At 53.5% G+C, this 21,242-nt stretch overlaps 9 protein-coding genes across 9 annotated transcripts; 6 read left to right on the plus strand and 3 right to left on the minus strand.

The window, feature by feature from the left end:
* Positions 1 to 125: 125 nt before the first annotated feature.
* PHACADRAFT_196883 (uncharacterized protein) lies at positions 126 to 400 on the plus strand (the record flags this gene model as incomplete). The annotated part of the gene is made up of 2 exons (XM_007397083.1): positions 126 to 187; positions 244 to 400. 2 exons carry the CDS (start codon positions 126 to 128, stop codon positions 398 to 400), a joined length of 219 nt encoding a protein of 72 aa, XP_007397145.1.
* A 1,118-nt stretch (positions 401 to 1,518) lies between these two features.
* On the plus strand, positions 1,519 to 2,807 carry PHACADRAFT_97058 (uncharacterized protein; the record flags this gene model as incomplete). Its single annotated transcript, XM_007397084.1, has 10 exons — positions 1,519 to 1,568; positions 1,679 to 1,741; positions 1,798 to 1,867; positions 1,925 to 2,023; positions 2,084 to 2,150; positions 2,206 to 2,314; positions 2,356 to 2,444; positions 2,495 to 2,578; positions 2,634 to 2,669; positions 2,719 to 2,807. Coding segments are annotated over 10 exons (756 nt in total), but the record flags the coding sequence as incomplete, so codon positions are not given.
* Positions 2,808 to 4,063: 1,256 nt separating this feature from the next.
* On the plus strand, positions 4,064 to 4,660 carry PHACADRAFT_258304 (uncharacterized protein). Its single transcript, XM_007397085.1, has one exon. The coding sequence runs from the start codon at positions 4,068 to 4,070 to the stop codon at positions 4,653 to 4,655; it is 588 nt and encodes a 195-aa protein (XP_007397147.1). The 5' UTR covers positions 4,064 to 4,067; the 3' UTR covers positions 4,656 to 4,660.
* Positions 4,661 to 7,569: 2,909 nt separating this feature from the next.
* PHACADRAFT_258305 (uncharacterized protein) lies at positions 7,570 to 9,248 on the plus strand. Its single transcript, XM_007397086.1, has one exon. The coding sequence runs from the start codon at positions 8,190 to 8,192 to the stop codon at positions 9,063 to 9,065; it is 876 nt and encodes a 291-aa protein (XP_007397148.1). The 5' UTR covers positions 7,570 to 8,189; the 3' UTR covers positions 9,066 to 9,248.
* A 205-nt stretch (positions 9,249 to 9,453) lies between these two features.
* Positions 9,454 to 10,145, minus strand: PHACADRAFT_258306 (uncharacterized protein; the record flags this gene model as incomplete). Its single annotated transcript, XM_007397087.1, has 1 exon — positions 9,454 to 10,145. A coding segment is annotated over exon 1 (151 nt), but the record flags the coding sequence as incomplete, so codon positions are not given.
* A 1,456-nt stretch (positions 10,146 to 11,601) lies between these two features.
* Positions 11,602 to 15,245, minus strand: PHACADRAFT_123526 (uncharacterized protein; the record flags this gene model as incomplete). Its single annotated transcript, XM_007397088.1, has 15 exons — positions 11,602 to 12,649; positions 12,711 to 12,761; positions 12,811 to 12,878; positions 12,933 to 13,088; positions 13,139 to 13,194; positions 13,245 to 13,405; positions 13,456 to 13,639; positions 13,832 to 14,037; positions 14,094 to 14,516; positions 14,567 to 14,618; positions 14,692 to 14,838; positions 14,901 to 14,931; positions 14,981 to 15,000; positions 15,059 to 15,124; positions 15,192 to 15,245. The coding sequence occupies 15 exons, from the start codon at positions 15,243 to 15,245 to the stop codon at positions 12,396 to 12,398; spliced, it is 1,929 nt and encodes a 642-aa protein (XP_007397150.1). The 3' UTR covers positions 11,602 to 12,395.
* A 588-nt stretch (positions 15,246 to 15,833) lies between these two features.
* Positions 15,834 to 16,396, plus strand: PHACADRAFT_162843 (uncharacterized protein; the record flags this gene model as incomplete). Its single annotated transcript, XM_007397089.1, has 4 exons — positions 15,834 to 15,854; positions 15,908 to 15,953; positions 16,011 to 16,172; positions 16,227 to 16,396. The coding sequence occupies 4 exons, from the start codon at positions 15,834 to 15,836 to the stop codon at positions 16,394 to 16,396; spliced, it is 399 nt and encodes a 132-aa protein (XP_007397151.1).
* Positions 16,397 to 16,572: 176 nt separating this feature from the next.
* Positions 16,573 to 17,989, minus strand: PHACADRAFT_97707 (uncharacterized protein; the record flags this gene model as incomplete). The annotated part of the gene is made up of 4 exons (XM_007397090.1): positions 16,573 to 16,803; positions 16,848 to 17,241; positions 17,292 to 17,512; positions 17,567 to 17,989. The coding sequence occupies 4 exons, from the start codon at positions 17,987 to 17,989 to the stop codon at positions 16,573 to 16,575; spliced, it is 1,269 nt and encodes a 422-aa protein (XP_007397152.1).
* Positions 17,990 to 18,248: 259 nt separating this feature from the next.
* On the plus strand, positions 18,249 to 20,816 carry PHACADRAFT_185384 (uncharacterized protein; the record flags this gene model as incomplete). Its single annotated transcript, XM_007397091.1, has 5 exons — positions 18,249 to 18,269; positions 18,324 to 18,428; positions 18,482 to 18,609; positions 18,661 to 19,146; positions 19,203 to 20,816. 5 exons carry the CDS (start codon positions 18,249 to 18,251, stop codon positions 20,290 to 20,292), a joined length of 1,830 nt encoding a protein of 609 aa, XP_007397153.1. The 3' UTR covers positions 20,293 to 20,816.
* Between the last annotated feature and the right edge of the window lie 426 nt (positions 20,817 to 21,242).

Genomic DNA, 21,242 nt, shown 5'->3' on the forward strand with positions numbered 1-21,242 from the left:
GTCGTGATGCCTGTACGCTTCTTCACTAAAGCCAGTCAGATGCACGTGCGAGCACATCGTCTCTTACCAAGACGGAACGACAGAGTGGGGCTGACAGTGGGTTTTGGAAGGCTGTCAATGCTGAGATGAAGGAGCTTCATCAGAAGAAGAACCTTGGTACAAACTACGAGAGCGACGGGTGGGTTAAGTATGTGTCCCGTGGTGTTATAACTTTGATATACTGCTGACATCTTGGATGGATAGGTGGCGAGAAGATATGATAGCTCAGGACGAAAAGGATTTCCCTGAAGGTAATCTAGGTGGTGGTTTCCTTGAGGACGACGACGACAACGTTCCGGCCCTGTCTATGAGGGGCGAAGGTACCAGCGAGCTTGACGATGAGTTTTTCTCCGGCCCGTAGCCTGTTATTCCGGCATCTATTGCAGCTTACTACCCGAGCTGAGATCATACATGTGTTCTAATGTAGTCTCCTACTGTTCAATGTGGACTTCTAAGTACGGAATACAACTCGAACGGACGTGTGCTCTGAGGCCTGAGGCTCTGTGGGCGCCAAACTGTGGTGGGGAGATCTCGGATCGGGCGTATTTCGCATTGGCCAGAATCATGATTTCGGTCGGACGAATCTCAGACAAAAACCAACGCTCAAAGATCACGATTCCCCGAATCACAAAATCCGCCAGATCTTGAGCCCCACAGTCTCATCCGTGCAGCTGTGTAGTGGAAGCTGCAAGAAGCGCTCTACTCGGATCAATCCGAAAGCTCCGACGTAGACGCCACAAAGTCGTTCGTGTTGTCCAAAGTCTTGTTGAAAGCAACTGTACAGCAGAACTCCAGCGCTAGGCCGACAACACCAAATGGACCCAGATGTTGTAGCTCCTTGTGTATCCTTGTTAGCCCCGCAGTTTTTGGTCACTGCCCAGACATCTCCAGCATGGGGGCAACAAATCATGATCAGATTGCTAGTACTCGCAGTGACTGGCATGTTTCCACCGGAATTACGAGAAACTAACGCCTTTTGAGCGTCAGGTGAACATGTGATAGTAAGGATGCCTGGTTGCCAGGAGGTTATATGCAGATGGAAACACGGGAAGCACTAATCCAATGTGATGCACGATGACTGGTCACATGTGTAAATTGAGATGGTACGTTACTAGGTGCGTCCTTTCAAGCTTCAAGCTCAGCCCCTGGCCTACCGGTCCGAAGGTGCGTATCACTACAATTAGTGTTACCTCTACCCTGCTTTCGGGCCTCAATTCTTAGAAAGGGCAAGCCCATGGCAAGACTGCAGTCGCCTACTATTGCACCCATGTGGTCTAGTACGTGGCAAACGCGATCAGTCCGTAGTCCTTTGGCATCCGAACGACCTATGTCCGACCAAGGCTCCGCCCATAACCAGCATGCGAGGTCCGTACGTTCTGTCAAGATTCCTGATCCCTCCCCCTCCCTCGAGAGCACTCACCCGAACTATCAGCATTGAAACTCGCTTACCTTGGTCCCTTTGCCTCTTTGGCCGCCCTAGCTAGCGGGCGTACCTTTACCGTTTCAAACAATTGCCCGTTCACGATCTGGTGAGTGTATATGCTCGGTATGTATTACATGCTGCTCATGGCTTATGGTTTCAGGCCCGCAGTAAGAGTTCACACGTACCCAAGGAACAAGCTTTCAACCTAACCTGTAGTATCCAGATATTCACTGACCTTAGTGCCAGCAGCACAGGCGTCACACCGGATTATGTTACGGGGTATTTCTCTTTCGCGCTATTCATCTTGCCACATTCATTAATACTGAATATTGTAGATGGGAGGCGGCTCCGGGCACATTCGTTAGCTTCTACGTCCCAGACAACTGGCAAGCTGGACATATTTGGGTATGCTGGTGGAGAAATAATAATACAAAAACAAAGGCTAAAATCTTTGTGATGCAGGCTCGCCGCGACTGCGATTTCAATGATCCCAATCCTGCAACCCAGTGCGCTGATGGGGGATGTAATGGAGGTCTCGAGTGCGACCCACATACGGGGACCGTAAGTGTTATAGCAGACTATGTCGCGAGCTCAAAATTTCATTTCCCCTGTCAACTCCAGGCCATTCCACCTGTGACTGTGGCCGATTTCACGCTTCATGGCGAAGATCTCGTCGACTATGTCGATGGTGAGCGCACAATGCTCCTCATATTGCATCGCGCTGGCCTACTAATGTATGCCAGTTTCCCTCGTCAACGGGTTCAACTTGCCTATGCGCGTTGGTAACGATCAAGGATGCGGAATCCCTAGCTGCCCGGTTGATCTTAACCCCGACTGTAAGCTCTTTGCCTGGTCATTAAGGCTTCATTCTGAGCATTTCGCGCTTTGGAAAGTCCTGCTCCGTTGCAGGGCCCGTACAACTCAACCGGACTCCCAGTCGGCTGCAAGAACGCCTGTGAGGCCAACATTGACGGCGATCCTGGTGAGGACTTCGACTAGGTCTACACGTTACCGGCTCTTATATACTACTAGCGAACTCGCCGAACTGCTGCACTGGCCAGTATAGCACTGCGGCGACATGTCCGGCGTCCGGTGTTGCATATTATTCGTACTTTAGTAAGTGCAGTCTGATCGTTTGTGTCATGTAGCGACTGACATGTTCTCTTCCCAGAGGGCAATTGCCCTGATGCGTATGTCTTTCCCTACGGTTCGTCCCCACTCTTTCGTGTAGAACCGCTCATTGACGAGGGCCGTAGACGAAAGCAGCGGAACCGCTGTGTGGGTTTGCACTCCGTCCATCGCCGCTAACTACCAGGTTGCATTCTGCCCCTCCGCCGATCAGTAACTCGATAAGTTATCTGTACCGTTGCTGCTGCAGGGCGACGTTTACGACTAAAGCATCAAATATTTAAGAGCTATTACGGAACTAATCCTCGGCGGTATATGTCTATCTGGTCAACGGAGACCCTGAAAGCGCGGAGCATGTCTAGTACACATATACAGCAAAGCACAGCAATACCAACTACATCGCTCTTGTGATGAGGCCTACGCAAACCCCGGCTGACACTCCTGAGTCTTCTCCACAGGTTCTTACAACGAGATCATGCCCCCTTTCTCTCGTTCATCGGCCTCCACCCATCCGTGGTTTTTGTTATTGATTCCGCCTGACCTTCGTCTCGAAGCGACGAGCCGTTTGTAACCAACAACAACATTACTACTCCGTTTTGCCCTGCTTCGCTCCACCGAAGCCGGTTTCTCTGTGGTAGCTTGATGTAGCTGAAACTCGAGCTTTAAACTAAAGAGCAAGTGAAATAACATGCGTAAGAGGGGGTGAGGGCACGTACTTGTCGCAAACACGACGCTAATAGTCGAAATGTAGTCGTTGGTGATTGGCACAAGATTTGCGGTGTTGATGTAGTCCGGGTCGATGTGAAGGTCGACGATGATGACAATATTGAAGATGGATGTTTTAGCTATGAGCAACAAATCCGTCTCTGAGAGGTGAACACAACGTATCAGGGAAGGCGAAGTTCGCGACCGCAATTCACAGCAAGAACCTCAGCCGAGAGCTAAGGAGTCCGGGAGTGATCGCGGGTATGGGTCGTCGCAGAGGCATCCGGCCCAAGCAAGATATCTACCAGCGGAGCCAAGGGCGACACACTATCCTTCGGTATCGTGGAAGATATGACTTTTGTGTGTCGTCTGTGCCGGACACTATTATCCCTAAGTCGCGTGCCGCGCGCGTTATGAACGCCTTGATTTGTCTAGCAATGTCACCACAATCCTTCGTATCAGCGTTCAATAGCGTCATCACAGACGCGATTTATCGCCTGTGGAGGCTGTTGCCGATTGCATCAAAAACGTCTTTTGAAGATGGCGTGTACTGTGAAGGTTTGCCACTTTTCAGAGTGGACTGGTTCAGCAACCTCAAGCAGCAGTACATAGGCTGGTGTGTCAAGTTGTACCTCCGGGCCTCGGTATCTAAAGCAAAATTGAACCACTCACTGCATGCAGGTTTTCGCTGCGGTGGTATTAAGGGGGCGCGCGCCTGGGAGCGCGTTATGTCACGGCTCACGTGTTCCGGTAACGGGAATATCAGCCTGCGATGAACGTCCATGTCTTTGCCTCCAGCTTGCCTACATCGCAGCACATTCACCACCAGGCATCGATCCTTGTCCACGACGCGGACTCTTCTCACAAATGGTTCGACATCGCTCTGCCCGTGCTCGCTCCCGGCGAGCTCAAGCCGGCTGACGTCTCCGACCTCGACGATTTTGTCCACACAGCTGCCTTAGGAGCAGACGCGAGCGCTCCCTCTCTTGCGGATGCTCGCCGCTCGTTGTCTCGGCAAAAGAGTTCGCTTGATCCTGCGGCATCAAAAGTCTCATCTATTTCCCTCGGCCCCGCATCCCCGGCTCATCTCTCTACTGAATTGCCAAGTTTACCGGCTAGCCAGCTTGCATTGTTGTCCACCACCAACAACGTTTCCTTGAACAAAATACCCCCTTCTCGCGATACCCCACTTTCTGATCAGCTTCATATGCACAACAGCTCCCAGAGCGCGAGCCGGCAACCTGGCGGCACGCCTCAGAGCCAACAGCCCCATGGGACTCACAAGGAACAGAATAACTTCCACCCGACTCAGTCGTTAGCAGATATGACAAGGGATGTGTCCGGTGCGTTCTATTCTTGACGATGCTTTCTTTGTACTTATTCTCTTCAAGACGCTCTAACCACAAATCCCTCATTACCACCCCTGCCACCCAACCAACAACAACTTTACGAAACAAAACGTGACCCTGCTGCTGACCAGAACAGTATGGATAGTTCGCGGGATCTGCCCGTCCCTCGATCCTCCACACCTCGTACGTCCACCCTCGATTCCACAGCTCTAAGCGCACTACTCATTGCTCGTTCAAGGCCAGTCATTCTCGCTGGCAAATCAAGAATTTGAGGGGCTGTTCTCGCAAGTTGAAGTGGCAGGAGACCTTTTGGGTGCGCGCTTCCCTTATTACCGTTCTCAAGCTCTTACAGTCTTTAAGATACGTCGCAGCAGGATGTCTCATTTGTGTCAATGTCCCCGAGCCAATACCGGCCGTATGCGCCTCAAGGGCAGGCTGGAAGCAGCCGCCAGAGATCCCAAATTTCTTCAGGCTTTCAGAATGCCTCTAGTGCGTCTGCTTTGATATTCCTTGCGTGCATGAACTCATATCCCCGATAGTGCAATTCATGTCCTATCAGCAAGCACAAGCACGATCATTCCTCCAAGACAGTATGTCCAGAGATGTCTCAAGTATGTTCCTCGAAGCATGATCCCCCTTTTTAGGCCACTTAGGCTCTCACAGACGCGTCACCCTCGAATCTCTTACCACCACCTTTTCCGCCCAACCAGGGGCAACTCTACGCAGCCCAGCATTCATCCCGACCGCAGGCTCAAGAGCGGCCGTTCTCGCAAGATAGTCTGTACGCTCCTGCTAGTCTTCCTGGCCCAGGTAAGTCAAGACTCTCGTCTAGACGATCTCGCGGGAGGTTAATATCCGCCTCTTGCTGCAGGACGTACTCATCCTGCCCAACGGAGCTCCTCTTCACAAGGCTCACAAGATAGTTTGTATCACTCCGCAAGAGACAACGTACCCGTACCAGCACTTGCCTCTTCGTCTCGCAATCCTTTCACGCACCAAGACGACCCGCAGACGGGAGACAGTGACGAGACCCCACCAGGCCTCGTTTCCAGCTCTGCACACGCCGTCACCCTCTTATTATCACGCCCACCCGCGCGACGTCAACGCTCTCAAAGCGCAAGCCAGGAAAGCCCGCCCGGGCTTACGTTCCATGCTGAGCCCTCGTTCGATCCAGCGCGGTCGTTTGTACTTGATGTAGGTTGGGGAGCGAAGAGGGAGCAAGCGATAGATGCTGGTTCGGCCTCTCACTCAGCGGGTCGGCGGCTGCGAGGTGACGATGAGCAGTATCAAGGCGACGGTCCTGCATCTTTGCTCAATCACGATACTGCGGGCGCACGTCAAAAGCGCGAGATACAGTGCGAGACCGCCCTTCGGGCGCAGACGGAGGACGTCGGGCAGGCGCATAACACATTCGAAGTTCAACGCAGTAATCCTGAGCGCGACAACGAGCGCGTTTTAACGCACGAGGCAGCTTCTCGGAGCCCACATCTCCCCTTCCCGAGACCGCAGCCACATTTGAGCCCTCCAGACGGGAGCCTGCCTAGTGTCCACTGGCCCCAGATCCTCGGACACGCTCCGCACTCGCAGCCTGCGCCTCGTCCGCTTTCCCCATTCGCCCCTCCAGGCTCACAGCCCAGCCCGTCGCAGATAGCACCATCTTCTCAAGCACAGCCACTCAACTCGCAGGCGCTCCTTGCTCTCTCTCTTGCGCCACCCAACTCGGGAGGCTCGCAACCGCAGGACCGCAGCGCGTCACCGGTGCCAAGCGCGTACTTGCCCACTGAGGAGGCACATGCGCGTATGACGGCGCGGGCGGCATGGGGCACACGATACGACGAGGTGCTTGAGCGTGCGTATGGACGGGCGGCACGTGAGGGCATGGTAGCGGGTGCGGAAGAGGATCCGTATGCAGAGGGGTATGGTCTCGACGGGAGTATGGAAGTGGGGCAGGGGGATGGTGGAGGCGGAGGTCCGCATTCGAATAGTACGCAGAGGCTATTGAGCCAGAGCGCGTCTGGCTCGCAGAACCAGGCGCGGACGTGGTCGCAGGAGTCGTTGCCGGCGCGGGTGTCCCAGGTCCTCGGGATGCGCGTCCCTGTGTCGGAGCAGCCTCAGACTGCGGGGTCTCAGAGAGATCGGACGTCGCAGCATTCCCCGACTCTGACGCCCCCTGCTGTCCTACGGCCTGTGCGGGAATTTCCACAGGAGCAGAAGGAGCAAGAGCAAGAACACGAGCAACCGGACCCGCCGCAGTTACCCCAATCGCAAGCATATCGTGGCAATCCCCCAATGCAAGCACATTCGCAGCGGCCTCTGCCCGAGCCCGCACCTGGGCCTTCTCGCATCGCTGAAGTGCCGCTGACTGGAGAACACCCGCCGACACCGCATCGGGATGCAGCCCAGGAGACTTCGGCAGGCGCCCCGCCACCAGATTTAGGGTCTACGAAATTGAAGGCAGTAGGGCTGAAGGCGGCGAGGTCGAAGTTGAAAGCAAGCTCGTCGCGCAAGCTCAAGGGGCCGCCACCGTTTGCGTTCATACCTTGCCTGCCGCCGCGCGATCCGCCTGAGCTGCCCCCATCACCCGGGGCTGAGCTTGGACAGGGGCACCCTGCCAGGTTGCCGAACAATTCGGGCGCAGAGCTACCACAGGAGCAGGCGAAACAGGCTCAGACGCAGCGAATACCAGTGCCAGCGGTTGTGCCTCCCTCGCTCCGTTTGCCGCGCCAGCCGAGCCTGACAATTGTGCCTGATTCGCAGGAGGAACGTGACCGGAGGGAACGCGAGGCAAGGGAGAAGGCAGAGAGTGAGCTGATGCGAGAGTGGAATCAGCTCAAGGAGAAGAGGCGCGTAAGGATCGAGGACTCTGAGAACGTTGGGTGGACAATCCCGCAGGTGAGTGCTGTGGCATGTCCGGAGGTGAGCAGATGCGCTGACAGCCTGACGAGTAGCCACACGAATGGCCTGTGCCAACGCGCGTCGCTGTCGTTATCCCCTCGGTACCGTCGGTATATCTGTCCTCTCAGGAGGAGAGCGCGTCCATTGTGGGTTCGCTTCCAACGGACCCAGAGAGATTTTACGAGGAGCGCGACATCGACGAGCGGCAGTACAAGCAGTACCACAACTCGCAGCAGTGCACACAGGAACAGTGGCCTGTGAGCCAGCAGTCGGCGGCACAGCGAGAAGACGTCGAAATGGATATCGACGGCGTAGAAAGGAGCCGACAAGCAGATGAGCACGACATGTTTACCAATCCAAACCCGTTATACTACGGCTTTCCAGACAACACACTGGCGGAAGATGTGTATCCGCGGGGCATTCCTCTGCCAGACCCCACTCCCAGAGCGGGCGACGGCAAGAAGCAATCGATAATCCCTGTCCCACATCCTGTGACACCATACACTCGTGCGTCCGCCGAAAGTTTTCTGCGTAGTCCGTATGGCCGCTGCGCGTGGGTTATACCCATACGCGGGTGCCTAGGCTTCGGCTGTTCCCCTGCAAGCATGCTTGTACAGCCAGATCTGCGCTTCGCGGTGACACCATGCCCTATGTTCCCCCCTTCAGACTCCTGCACGCCGCCTGAACCAGACAGCGAGCGCGAGAGCTGGACGGAGCGGTTCGGAGTAGAGAAGCTCCGCGCGGCACTGCATGCGCTTCCCCAGCTGCTCGCCTCCAGCCCCGCGACGACAGGCAGCTTCCAGGACGCGCCGGGCGAGGTAGTCTGGACTGTCGATGCGCTGCGCGGCTTCTGGGAGTTTTTGCTCCTGCTCAGGCGCGCGTCGCGTGTCGGGCTCGTTGGCGTGCATTTTGTCGAGGCACGTACCAGTCCTGGCGCGTCTGAGGAGGACGAGGATGTGCGGATGACAAGAGGCACACTGCGGAGCGTGGACCACATCCTGCTCGAGCTCGACGCGCGGTACGCGATGACGGTGCGCTACCTGTTGCATGTATGGCGCTACGAGTGTACAATGTCCGCAGACATTGTAGCGCTTCGGTGTATTCACGAGCGTCCCACGGGCTTGGATGGAGGCAAGGAAAAGGGTGAGAAGGGGAAAGAAGACGTGAAGGGAAAGGGAAAGGAAAGGGAGAATGCGCCTGACGTTGAGATGGACGATGACACGCCTGAGGGACGCGGCACGAAGCGCAAACGCGCGGATTCACTCATCGAAGAACCTGCGCCCAGGTCGTTCACAGGTCAAGGAAGGATGGTAATGAGGAAGGCAAGGACCATGGATGAGAAAGACGCGGAGAAGAACTTGGAAAGGGCCGTTACGCCTCTACGAGATGTGGCGAAGCAGCCGCAGTTAAGGAAGGAGACACGCCAGGAACGTATGAAGCGCAAGAACCGCTCAAGCCGGCGGATGTTCCACGGTGCGCGGCTGCTGTTACTGGACGAGCACGGGAGGGCGGCCTTGACTTGTTAGCTTGTCTCTGGTGGTACACGTGTTGGAGTACGTCCCAGCAAGAGCAAAGGCGCGAGAGTCAGGTCTTTACATATTACATGTTATATACGCGAAATCACTAGCACTGTGGGAGCTCTCTGAGCGTCCCATCAGCTACTGAGTAGATTGGTCACGAGTCTAATCGGTAGTCACTGAGAGTGAAAATGCAACGGTCCTCCGTGTAGTAATAGGCGTCAGAACCAGCTTACCGTTTCGTCGCTCTGCTGGGATGGTAGCTAAACACCAGGCAGAGAGACCAGATGCCATGAGACGACACCATTTTGAGTAGTAATTAAGCTAGGCGTAAAATTTAGACATCATGCGAAAGTTATGCTTCAGTCTTGTGACATATTCTGCCGTCTTGCGCAGTGCGGAGGGAGCAAACGAGGCAAGGATATATCTTTGCATGCATCATAGGTAAGTACATTTGGCTGGGCATAAACACATATCGCATAAGGGAACATAGGTGAACATAAGTAAGCATAATGTGGCGAAGGGGATATTCTGAATTATGAGGTTAGCATGCCCAACCGTTCTTATGTCAAGAAATTGGAAGTGAAGAGGAGAGTCAAATTACTGCTACTGTGTAGCCCCGGGTATCGACAGCCGTCCGTGCTTGAGAAACGATATATAAGAATAAAAAAGGCCAAGCCGAGCTGAGCCACTGGGGTGAGCAGCTGTGGGTTTTTCATTACGGTATGGGGTCATGCAGAGGCTGACCTGTGCGCGAAGGTCGTTGGAGGCTGGCGAATATAGAACCTAGCGAAGGCGAAAAGATGTCACAGGGTTGGGGGCCGGCCCCAGAAGAATGTAAGAGGTGACCAGTAACGAGTACTGCGAAATCAGAGGAAGGTGGGGACAGAAATCTTTCGTGGCGAATTTACGGAGGATGCATGGAGGCATCGGGAGTGACGACGGATGGGGAATATCGCCTCAGTGGCTGTTAAAAAGCAGTTCGCTTCCTATGATCCACGGCGTACCATGCACGCAGGAGACAGTGCTCCATCGCGGAGTCATTGTCGGCGAGAAGTTTGAGATGCTGTTGGCCATATCATACGGTTAGACTTGTCGTTAGAGTGTTTAGACGGAGTATGGGCATACCTTCCGAAGAGAGTCAATGCCCTCCGGAGTATTTCTCAATCCCAAACCCTGAAAGAAATATCAATAACTTTCTTATTTCTTGTGGTGGTTCGGAGCACCTACCTCTGAGAGCTCTTCATCTGTAAAGCTCAGAAGTGTGATGCACGGCTCCTGCCAGGGCGAATCACACCCATGGCGCGTTGTAGGTGGAGCTGCACCACAGTCTGCATCCATCGGCTTCCTGGGTAAAGGCTCGTTGGTCCACTGCTGTGTGCTCAGGGGCACTATGCCTATGGTACTGATCGGTCGAGTTGATGGCTTCTCTGGTGCGCCGAGCTGATCCTTGCCCGCGATCTGTGGGATCTTAGCCTCTTTATCACGCTGTACATTTGCCCTCGGCGATCTTCTCAACCAGTTCCAGAGGCGTCGAACGTGCCCTCCTCCAACATGCATCCGTTGGGAAAAGTGGTCAGAACAGGGACGGGCGCAATTGATACCGACGGCTTGTGCTGGAGTTGCATGTAAGGTTGAGTAGCCGGTACCAAGCCAGTGTCCGCCGCTCCATTCAGAAGGCGGCATGAACCCGCACGGGCCAACGGTGCGTGTCGTACGCCCAGCGTTTGACACGTACGTCTCCAGCTGCACCCGAAGCTTTGTATAATAGAGCGTAAGTGCTTATCATAGCAGGAGCCCTACCTGTAAGTAACTCACAAGGAGCTGGCTCCTGGCATCTTCTACCACTCTGCGAACCTTGCACAGTTTTGACGCAATCTGCTCATGGAGGAACGTCCGAGATAATAGAGATTTCTGTTCTAGTCGCTCTATGTCCGCCTTGAGATCGAAAAAGGTGCTTTGACAGAATATCAGCACACAATGCTTTCGTCTTCTCGAGAATGGACAAACCTCAATAGTCGGACAATCCTTTCTTGCATAGGCAGCGACACGTTCTGGATCCCGGACTGCTCTATGTCGGAGATGAAGAGGAATACTAGGTCAAGGGTCTCCCTGCACTCGCTGGTGTTGTCCTTGACTCTGCCGATAACGTTGTAAAGAAAGGATGTGACGGTCCGAAGAGCGCTCAACGCTTCGAGGGATGCCATGCTGTCATAACACAATCGTGAATGTCGTGCAGGAGACGGGGGAGAGTGCACGCGGCACAGGGAATTGCCACAACCAACCGCGGCCATTTTATCCGGTCAAGCTAGAGCTGTGAGATAGAGTTTGAGGTGGCCAAGCGTATCATGCCATACATCGGAACCAGAAAGAGCACAAGGACAAGCATAGACTGTGTCACACAGCACGGTCAAGTAGCACGATAGTTCGTCGGGCGTCGGTGACGTTCCGTGCGAGGGGCAGTGGCGATTACAGCCATGGGTCTCAATAAGTGCTACACCGTTCCAAGTGTCAAGCAGGGAAGCGTTTGCTGTACTTCGGACCCTTGAGCCGACCGCAGTTCTCCCACACCGGGCGGTGACCGGCGTCCTCTGTACCTCGCGCGCTCGACGTTACACATTGGAGCCTGGTATGAATTTCAATCTTCGTGGCCGCTCGACAGGTAACATGACGTGGCTAAATGCAACGGTTACAGCAGCAGGAAGTAGAAACCGGAGAGCATTGAAAACAGTAGCGAGTGACCAGAGATGGCAAGTCGGCAAAAAAGCGTTCCATGGGTAAGGAAAACTGAGCACGGGATGACACAGGGAAAGCAGTCGAGGCGGGAGGCAGGAAACACAGCAAGTAGCAAGAAAACACAGCATCCAGGGGCAAGGTCGAGAGAGGTCAAAGCTCAGTAGTCGCAAGAGCGCAGCACAGGCGAGAAAGAAGCTCAGTCGCCAAGGTCAACGGCAGGTCCGATGGAGATCTTGACTTTCTTCTTCGCCCTCCCATCTTCGTCCTTTCGACGATCCTCTCTGAACATGTCAATTGAATGGTGCTTTAGGAGGTCCTCTGGCTGGGTCTGAGTGTCTAGTATGAGCTGCGACTCCATCTGCGTCTGCGAGGCTTGGGATGCCGCAGGGATCTCGACGGAAGGAGGATGCGGAACCTCCTGAGAAAGCGAAGGTACCGGCGGCACACCGTCCCTATATAGGAGAGCAAATCTTAGAAGCGAGCGACTCAAAGCACGGCGACGTACATATCGTCGTCTTCATCCCCAGCGACTGCTCCATGCATTCTTTTCTTCGGTTTCTACTCATGTCAGAGGTGATCAGTAAGCAGCACATCCAACAGATCTTACACGCAGCCGGGAAAGGTATGACGACAGACCAAATCCTCCAGATCAAGCAGTCTCTTCTCTACCTCAGGGTCCGGGTCAAAGAAGTCTTTGTACTTGCGTTCCTTCATGATCTTGCGGACGAAGACATATCGTTGCTTCTGCATCGTTCGGCGTCGTGGAGGCGGCTTCTTGGTCGCTCTACCTTTGCCAGAACGTGATGATTTAGCGGCATCTTCGGTAGGGGTTTCTACACCCTCGAGAGCGATAAAGCCTGTGCCAAGCCGGTATGTTCAAATCAGGCGAAGAGAACACATGTTGCCAGCTATTATCACCTTCATTCTCGAGGCGTTTGAACAGCTGCCCAGAGACTATTGGTTCGTAACCTAATTTCCGTCAATTACTGCGGGAAAGTATAGTGAGAGCCTTGTGCACCTATCGCCTTGGTGAAGCTAGAGAGGTTCTCCGGTTTGACTGTTTCGCAGATCTTGATGGCCCGTCTGCTCCAATGTTATCGAATATGCTCACTCCGTGGAATATCCGAGAATGGTCCACACCTGAACGACGCGAGGCCCCTGAATTTTGCCATCATCCGTGGGTATAAGCCATGCACCACGATGAGATCCCAGTTCTGGTCAGCATGTACGCGACAGTCGAAGCATTTAAATTTGTTAGGAATATTCCGACTGTTACCCGAGTAGTAACCCATGCACCTACACATACCGATTGAATGTCAGAGCTGAGAGGGCGGAAGCGCACTTACCAGGCGTGGAACCATCTGTCGCATGTTTCGCAGAGGATAGAATCGCAATCTTCTTTCTAGTGTGCACGTTAAGATAAGGTCGCTAGACACTATTTGGGCTACTCACATCTACGCCACAATCGCATTCCACCTTATCCTCTGCACCGTCCATCTGGATGCCGGGCTGGGAATCGGGAACGACCGTCATCGATTTGTGGCTAACAGTGAAGGATTTTATGGTGTCATCGTCCTGTGAATGGGCATGATCCTGAACCTGAGTGCTCATGTCTATGCCAAACAGTCAGATGAAGGCCCCACGAAGATCGACACAAACGCACCGAGCATGTCTACGTCCTCGTCTGACCGTCTCTGAACCATGATGCGTTCCTGAAGCATTTGGGTGTTTACCGTCTCTTCTTCGTGAAAACTCGCATTGGAGGGAACTGAGAAACCTAGCGGATCGGAGGGGGGAAGGCTTTCAGTGTAGATCTTAAACTGTGATCGCGTGGGCATTCGACGTGTCTTCGGCGTAGGAGGCTCGGGCGATGAAAGCGGCGAGCTTGATGCCGAGGGCAGCCGGGAAGGTACATCATCTTCATTTTGAGTCTGGCAGACAAGTTGAGTTTGGGTTAGTTCGCCCGAATTTGTCGCAGGAAGGTCCTGCGAGGAGTCAGTATTCGTGCCACCAACAGGTACAATGCTGGTGCTGCTTACGAGCTGGCCAACATGTCGAGGGACCTTCTCTTCCATACCCTTGAATAGGGCAGCGTCAGCTGGAGTCGGGTCGTTGGGCTCCGTATCGTTCTCTTCGCCTGATAGAGGGACGATATTGCCGTTATCGTCTCTAATACCCATGGGAGCGACGAACTCTAGTCCGGAAGAACTCATTCTCCACACACCCATAAGCTGACTGCCATCGCCTGCGAAGGCGGAGTTTCAGCCAGGGTTGCCTCGCATACGAGTAAGTCCCACGTACCGTCGTCAACTTCGCCTTCGGCATCAATATCGCCGAGTCCCTCTTCAGCATCCCAGACGACTCGCCTCTCGAGTGCGTCCTGCTTTTGCGCCTCCGCTTGCTGTCTCCTCAAATCTGCTTCTGCAGCAGGAGTGAGCGGTGGCGGCGCAAGACCATTACCGCTGCCGGTTGTAGTACCCGTGAATGGTGCATTGTTATCTTCCGCCGAAGGCAGGTAGGCCGAAACTGACGCGACTCGAAGGTCTACCCCGTGCCATCCTGTCTGCACCTGCCCAATGCTGCACTTCTCCGGTACTTCGTTCCTGTCGTGCGTTGCAAAGAACCACTTGTCGCCCTTAGAATCGCCTGCCCGGAAGTGTGGCGGCTCGTAGTCGTCTGGAGTATGATCATGATAGTATAGCTTGAAGGTCGCAAATCGACGTCCTGTAACATGATTGAGCTAGACACACAGATCGTGTACTTTTTGAACATACTAGGGAGCGCATCCATCTGGGTTGTAGCCTGGATGAGGTTTTTGATCAAAGTCTGTAGAGGCGACTATAGTAAGCGGGGTACGTATATATACCGTAAAGGAGTGTACCTTTAAACTTCGTTTAACTTCACCGAGCGTAGGTAGTTTCCCCTTCTTCGTGGCATCAGCAACTGGATCGGCGCCTTTTGCTTTCCCAGAGATGGATAGCTTCATTAGGTCGTCACCGAGCGACATCACCGGTATCGAGACGCTAGAGCCTGGTACAGTGTAGTACTATGTAGATATTCAGTGTTGCGGACCACGACAATGACAGGCTTTGGATTCCCCGTACTCACATGAAAGTTGAAGGTGTATGCTTCGACGATGCTACAAACAAGCATGTTAGATAGCAGATAAGACGCATACATCTACCTACTTGTTCGGATCTTGACTATCCTAAGAGACATGTACAAGTCAACGATCGAACAATTTTCCTAGCACCCACAATACGCACCAGATAGACGGCAAAAATGAAGCTCCTGAGATACTGTTTTTGCAAAGCGTCAAAAATACCATGCTCCTGAGAAGATAGATGTCAGGAAATGAGTAAAATATAGCATATATAAGGACATAGGCCATGGACTTACAAGGTAATCGAGCAGCTTATCCGCTTCTTCCGTGAAGCCCCTGGTGACGGTCATGATCTTAAACCCACTGACATTACGACGGCTGCTCTCGGAAGAAAATGATCCATGTATAGACGGCGTGGAAGGCTGAGGCTCCAGTGCGGCAGACGTGAGGTAGCCTACAGAATAGCCTTAGTGCAGTGGCGAATAGTGATAGATCGTTAAGTGTCATACTTTCGGAGAAATTATCAGCTGGAAGCAAGTTTCTAGAGAGAACTCAGCAGAAAAAGACGCATATACGCGTGCACACTTGCCTGAGATACGTGATGCAACCTAAACCTGCCCGCAGAAGCGTCTGAATAGACTGCAGACTTTGCGCGGCCGTGAGAACGTCCTACGTCCACTATGAGGTTAGATATCTTATCCTCAAGTGCTTCGAGGTATACCTGAGTCTGTTCTTGTCTGACAGCTTGAGCTTGCATATTTACGCATTCGAACACCGACAAGAATTTTATCGAGGTGGAGAGGCGAAAGCTAGAGACAGCACGAGGCGCCGCGCTTCGTGCGAACATAACTCCGATGCAACTCCGACAGACGCGTTGACGCGTCGGGCTCACGTGGATACCGCGTCTCCAGGATGGCCCATGTTTATCGCTGTCTGTCATGACTATCTTTGGCCTTTGGGTGAGAGCTGGGTGAATGATATCTTGTATATATTACTGAAGAAACGTCGATAGGTGATCAATAAAGCTGGAGGCTTGGTCTACCAGCGAAACTTCGGAGGTGATTCCTGATAGCGAAGAGTGTAATATGGTGCTAGCTTACTCACGAGGAGAACAGATGGACTACCGAGCCAGACCTCAAACGAATACCTCGTACTTGCAGGAACATTACATGGTATTCACGCCATTACTAGCCGCTTGAGTCCCACCGGCTCTGGCTCTGGCGCACAGGTCATCGAAGGTGAATCCTTCAAGATGACCATATTCCTGACCCCAACCGGCGAGCGTTCTTCTCTCATGTCGTCGCTAATGCGCATTCTGACGGAGATTGCAGGCACCAAATTCGTGCTTCTCACCTCTCCGATCGAGCCAACAGCTGAGACCGTACTGCAAAAGGTGTATGAGATCTACGCCGATGCCGTCATGAAAAACCCGTTCCACACGCCAGAGATGCCCATTCGCTCAGAAGCTTTCGACACACGTATTGCAGCTTTAATTAAATGATGTGCAGTTCAATGGATTCAACCGCATACCCCTCTTGATCGATGTCGGCGTTGGCGTCAGTGCCAATACATGCAAGACCGCAACACGTAGCTCCTCATAGCGAAGGCAGAATCGCTGAAATATCTGATATTACAACTTCGCATACAAGATAGCACTCTACTACACATCGTCCAGTGCTATCCTTGTGTCTGCACTCGATACTGCCGTCTTGTTCCAGTGCTACTAGTGCAGCGTGAGCGTAGCTGGGAAGTACGTAAAAATGCACTTACTAGATCATCCGTGGCCTTCTGGACGGGGGACCGACGCTGATTGCTTTCTGGGATCAAACCGAGGTATTCGCTCATAAACACCCGAAGGATGAGTACCCAGCGCCGCATTGTAGGTATGTCGAGAGCAGAGGCATCATCCTGGTCGAATAAGGACGAGTAAGCAAAAAGACAGGAAAACTTACCGCCAATGTGTGCCACACTTTTGGGAAAGGTGTAGCAATGACATGCAGCACATCAACACCTCGCTGAAGGAAAGGTACATGGTCGTCCTCTACTCGCCCCCAGAAGTGGCCGCCATCGGTCCGCGAAATGAAGAAGCTGCGTACACTGCCTTCGCCTTGAAAGTCGAATGCACCGCTTGACATGAGGCGCTGCTCTGCTGAAATCATTTCATCGAAGAGCCAGGCAGTATCAATGTACGAAGACTGTATGAGAGGGTTCGGCGCTCCAAGCAGGTCGAGTAGGATGAGGTGTTCAATGGTCGAGAGCTCAGTGTCTTGTGACCACCGAGTCAGGCGCCGCTTTGTATGTGTTTCCGACGTAATATATGTTGAGGCCCACTTTTCTGCGAGATGTCTGCACCTCAATGTGAGTAACCCATGAGCTGAGATCAAAGGAGAAAGTACCTCGCTCCATAGATTGAGTCAGTCGCAGTCCAGTCTTTGAACGCCTCCTCGCCGTCAAAGAACACGAGTTGGAGGGTGGTATCTGACAAGTCGTCGCCGTCGTCGTCGTCATCCTCGCTGTCTCGTAGTCTCTCGAGTCGATCCTCGAGCAGGGGGTTCAGGGTCTCGGCAACGTCTAGCATGAAAGCACATGGGGCAGCGGAGTCAGTTGCACCCACAAACTACTGCCTATATTGTGAGCATATGGAGGGAATGTCAGACGAGTCGGCACGCACCTGACTATCCGGGTAATTCGAGAAGAACTTGCTGTCAAAATGAGCAGCAAGAATCACCCTGCGCGATGCGGCCGGGTCTTTGGTGGCGATCACGTTGGTAAAACGTTTGACACCATAGGGTGTCGTGCCGTTGAAAGAATCCTCTTCAATATGCCAGTTGAGGTCCTTCAGTGTCGAGACAATATACTCTCGCACGATGGTATTGTTCTCCGTATCCGGAGGGCGCGGTATAAGGATTTTGGAGAGGTGAGACGAAGGATTGGATGGGTCAATGTTGCGTACAGGATCAGGATGCGCGGCGAGCTCCTCTATGGCTTCTGCAGAGAGGCGTTCAAAGTCGCGTTTCCCTAGACGCGATACCGACCTGACGACCTCTGAGAGGCTAAGCACGAGTAGACACACAAGGAGAGACTTGAAGCTCATGCCACGAACAAATAACCTCTCAGGCATCGTTCGCCGCAGAGAAACGTGGTAGAGGTATGACCGCGCCGTCGAAACTCGATCTGGCCTGTCCTGGGCCTTTGGCTCGTCGCGGTCGTTCGACCAGTAGCGGGTGTGATCCGCCACGTTATGCGCGCTTTCCTCGTCCGCCTCAAAGGCGCCCGTTTGGCGCTTTTCCAATTAGTCATGAAGAAGTATTTCTGCCCGCCCTCTTTCCCAGCCTTGACCTTCCCGAGCTACCATGACTTTCTCTGGAGCATTGGTATGTCTTTCTACTATGCATGTTTTGGCTTTGTGGGCTTAGATGGTGTCGTAGACGTTGACGGACCTCAATGACTTCATTACTCCTTCCCAAGCCTGTATCAAACCCGTAGAACAGACTAATGGTATAGTACCGGAGCGCGACGGAGGAGCTGCCTCGGTATGCTTTGTGCGACGTGGCCCTTGCCAATTGGCTCAAACCGAAATTTGCAGACAGAGATTCGTGTCGATTCCACCGGGTCGTACTATGAAGTCTCCGCATCCGATCCGAAGGCCGATTCAGGAACTCAAAGGAAGCTCCAGACTGCCGAGATCAGTCTCAACGATTGTCTTGCGTGCAGGTAAGCTCCCCTCTGTTTTTTTTACCTGTGTTTCTGAAATTATGAATATAGTGGATGCATCACTTCCGCAGAATCCGTCTTGATCAGCATGCAGTCTCACACGGAGGTGCTCAACTTCCTTGCAAATAACCCGGAGGACATCTGCCTCTCCCACAAGGTCCCCGTCATTTCCATTGCTCCGCAGAGCCTCGCCTCGCTCGCAGCAAGCATATCCTCCTCTAGCAAGGCGCAACCCGTGTCATTGCAACAAGTGTATCGACGTGTCGAAGCGTTTTGTACCAAGGTACTAGGCTTTCAGCATGTGTACGACACAACCTTCGCACGACATCTTGCTCTGCTGGAGCACACGCGCGAGTACAAGGAACGGAAGAGAGGGGATGGCCAGCTGCCTATGCTCGCGAGTGCATGCCCAGGATGGATTTGCTATGTGGAGAAAACACACGCCGAAATGCTGCCCTTCATCAGTCGGACGAAGAGCCCTCAGCAGGTCATGGGCACCCTAGTGAAGGAATGGCTGGGTTCGAAATGGGGCAAGACGTATGTCCGCTCATCTCCAGCTCTGGTTTGAACGCACGCTCACCTCCGCGTTCTAGACCAAGCCAGATATACCATGTCACAGTCATGCCTTGCTACGACAAGAAGCTAGAAGCGTCCAGACAAGATTTTTATAACGACGTCTACGCGACTCGCGACGTTGACTGTGTGATAACTACCGGGGAACTTGAGCTTATGATGCGGGAGAAAGACTGGAGCTTGTCCACACCGGTCGAGGGAGAGAACGACGATCGCCTACCGCATGGGTTCCTAACAGACGACTCTCGCGGAAGCGGTGCAGCGAAGTTCGACGGGGACGATCTACCCGAGCTGATCACTCATCCAGGCACAAGCTCCGGATCCTACCTGCACTCCCTGATCAACGCTATCGTACACGAGTCGCCGTCTGCCCTCGGGCTGAACATGCGTGCGGTGCGTGCGCCCGACTATGAGGAGTACATCCTTAGCGAGAAGGCGACTGGCGACATTGTCTTTCGTGGCGCAAAGTGCTACGGGTTCCGTAACCTGCAAAATCTCGTCAGGAAGGTTGGGCGCGACGCAGGTGTGCAGGTCGGCCGGGGGGCTGCAGGGCGTGCGGCGGGTGTCCGCGGACGTGTCGTACGGAAGAAGGCAGACGGCTCTGCGGCGCCAGAAACGAAGTATGACTACGTCGAGGTCATGGCCTGTCCAGGCGGATGCGTTAACGGCGGTGGTCAGCTCCGACCGCCAACTTATCTCCGAGACGGCACAGACGAAGAAGGATACAAACGGGACTGGGACGTGTCAGGCGTGAAATTTGACGATGACGACTCGCCAGGCAAGATCCAGCCAGCGAAGTGGAGCGACCGTGAGTGGACGAAGAAAGTCGAGGTCGCATACTGGAGTGACCTGCCCACGCCGCCACCATCGCCCAAGCTCGGTGCAGAGCTAGAGAGTGGCTCTGCTAGCCTCCATGTTGGTGAAAAGACCCTAGAGGCGGAGCGGCTTGCTGCTCGGGTTCTGGCCGAGACATGCCATCCGGAGGGAAATGCGCCACGCTTATGGACCGACAACATGGATGAAGCTGCTGAGGAGCTGCGACGGAAGCACTTTAGAACGCAGTACCACGCGGTAGAGAGCGAAGTCGTCGGCCTCGCGGTGAAATGGTAGCTAATCAGTCTGCGAACCAGTCATTGTTATTGGATAGACTACATGCATTGAGCGATACCCTTCCCAAGGTTTATTCTTTAGGGCAGTTACCGACAGCAAACGCCTTGGGGAGAGCAGACCGACACAAGACAACCAGACCTGGGAACAGGACTTCAAGGTGTAAAAGGGTGAACGACACGAAAATTGTAACGTTGATTATAGCATCCAGTACTCTATGATGATAAGAATACATTGGCAGCATTGAGGCGTGGAAAGTTACTAGCTGGAGTGACAGCGAGAGAGGTAACAGGGTACAGCAGAGCGAGCATGGTGGAAGACTAACATTACGGAACATTAGGGTATGCATATGAGAACGCCGCCGCACGAAGGTGTCGCTGGAGGGTCGCCGGAGAAAGCTACCGGCGACGGGACTGTGTCGGGGGGCCGTTCTTCGCATACCAGTATGGACGACATTGGTCACAAAAGTCATTTACGTTGCCGACAATCGTTTCCTTGGCGTCCGGGCCAAAGTACTACAGGGTATGATGCATAAGCGTTGAGCAACGAGGTGCAAAGGTCTGAGCACGTACCTTCTCGTGGGCATCGCAATTCGGGCAATTAGGCGGGTGTCGATCAGACAGAGTGCAGCGCGAACTGCGACAGTCGTTCTTCCTGAGTGTCCTAGTCTGTCAGGTAGAGCAAGGTGAGCGTCAGGCATCTCGGGAGCAAATAAACTACTGACAATAACATAGTGCTAACACAATTACGATCATGACGTCAGGGCGGATGCGGGGAAACAAGCGTAGTTTAGCTCGGAGACATACCCCACATGAGTACTGCATGCCTTCGCTATGTCCGAGGTCAGACCACGAGATGCTACGAGAGAAAAGATTTCCTCACGTCTCGAGATTGCACATTGTGGCGCGTTGCAGTGGGTAGTTGTTGGACCTAGTAAACAGGAGCATCAAGCT

This window comes from Phanerochaete carnosa (genome assembly GCF_000300595.1).
Source record: "Phanerochaete carnosa HHB-10118-sp unplaced genomic scaffold PHACAscaffold_6, whole genome shotgun sequence".
Classification (NCBI taxonomy): Eukaryota; Fungi; Basidiomycota; class Agaricomycetes; order Polyporales; family Phanerochaetaceae; genus Phanerochaete; species Phanerochaete carnosa.

What these genes read in the sequence shown, in the direction of transcription:
- PHACADRAFT_258304 (XM_007397085.1), top strand. Translation starts at nt 4,068, where the DNA reads ATGAACGTCCATGTCTTTGCCTCCAGCTTGCCTACATCGCAGCACATT.
- PHACADRAFT_258305 (XM_007397086.1), top strand. Translation starts at nt 8,190, where the DNA reads ATGTTCCCCCCTTCAGACTCCTGCACGCCGCCTGAACCAGACAGCGAG.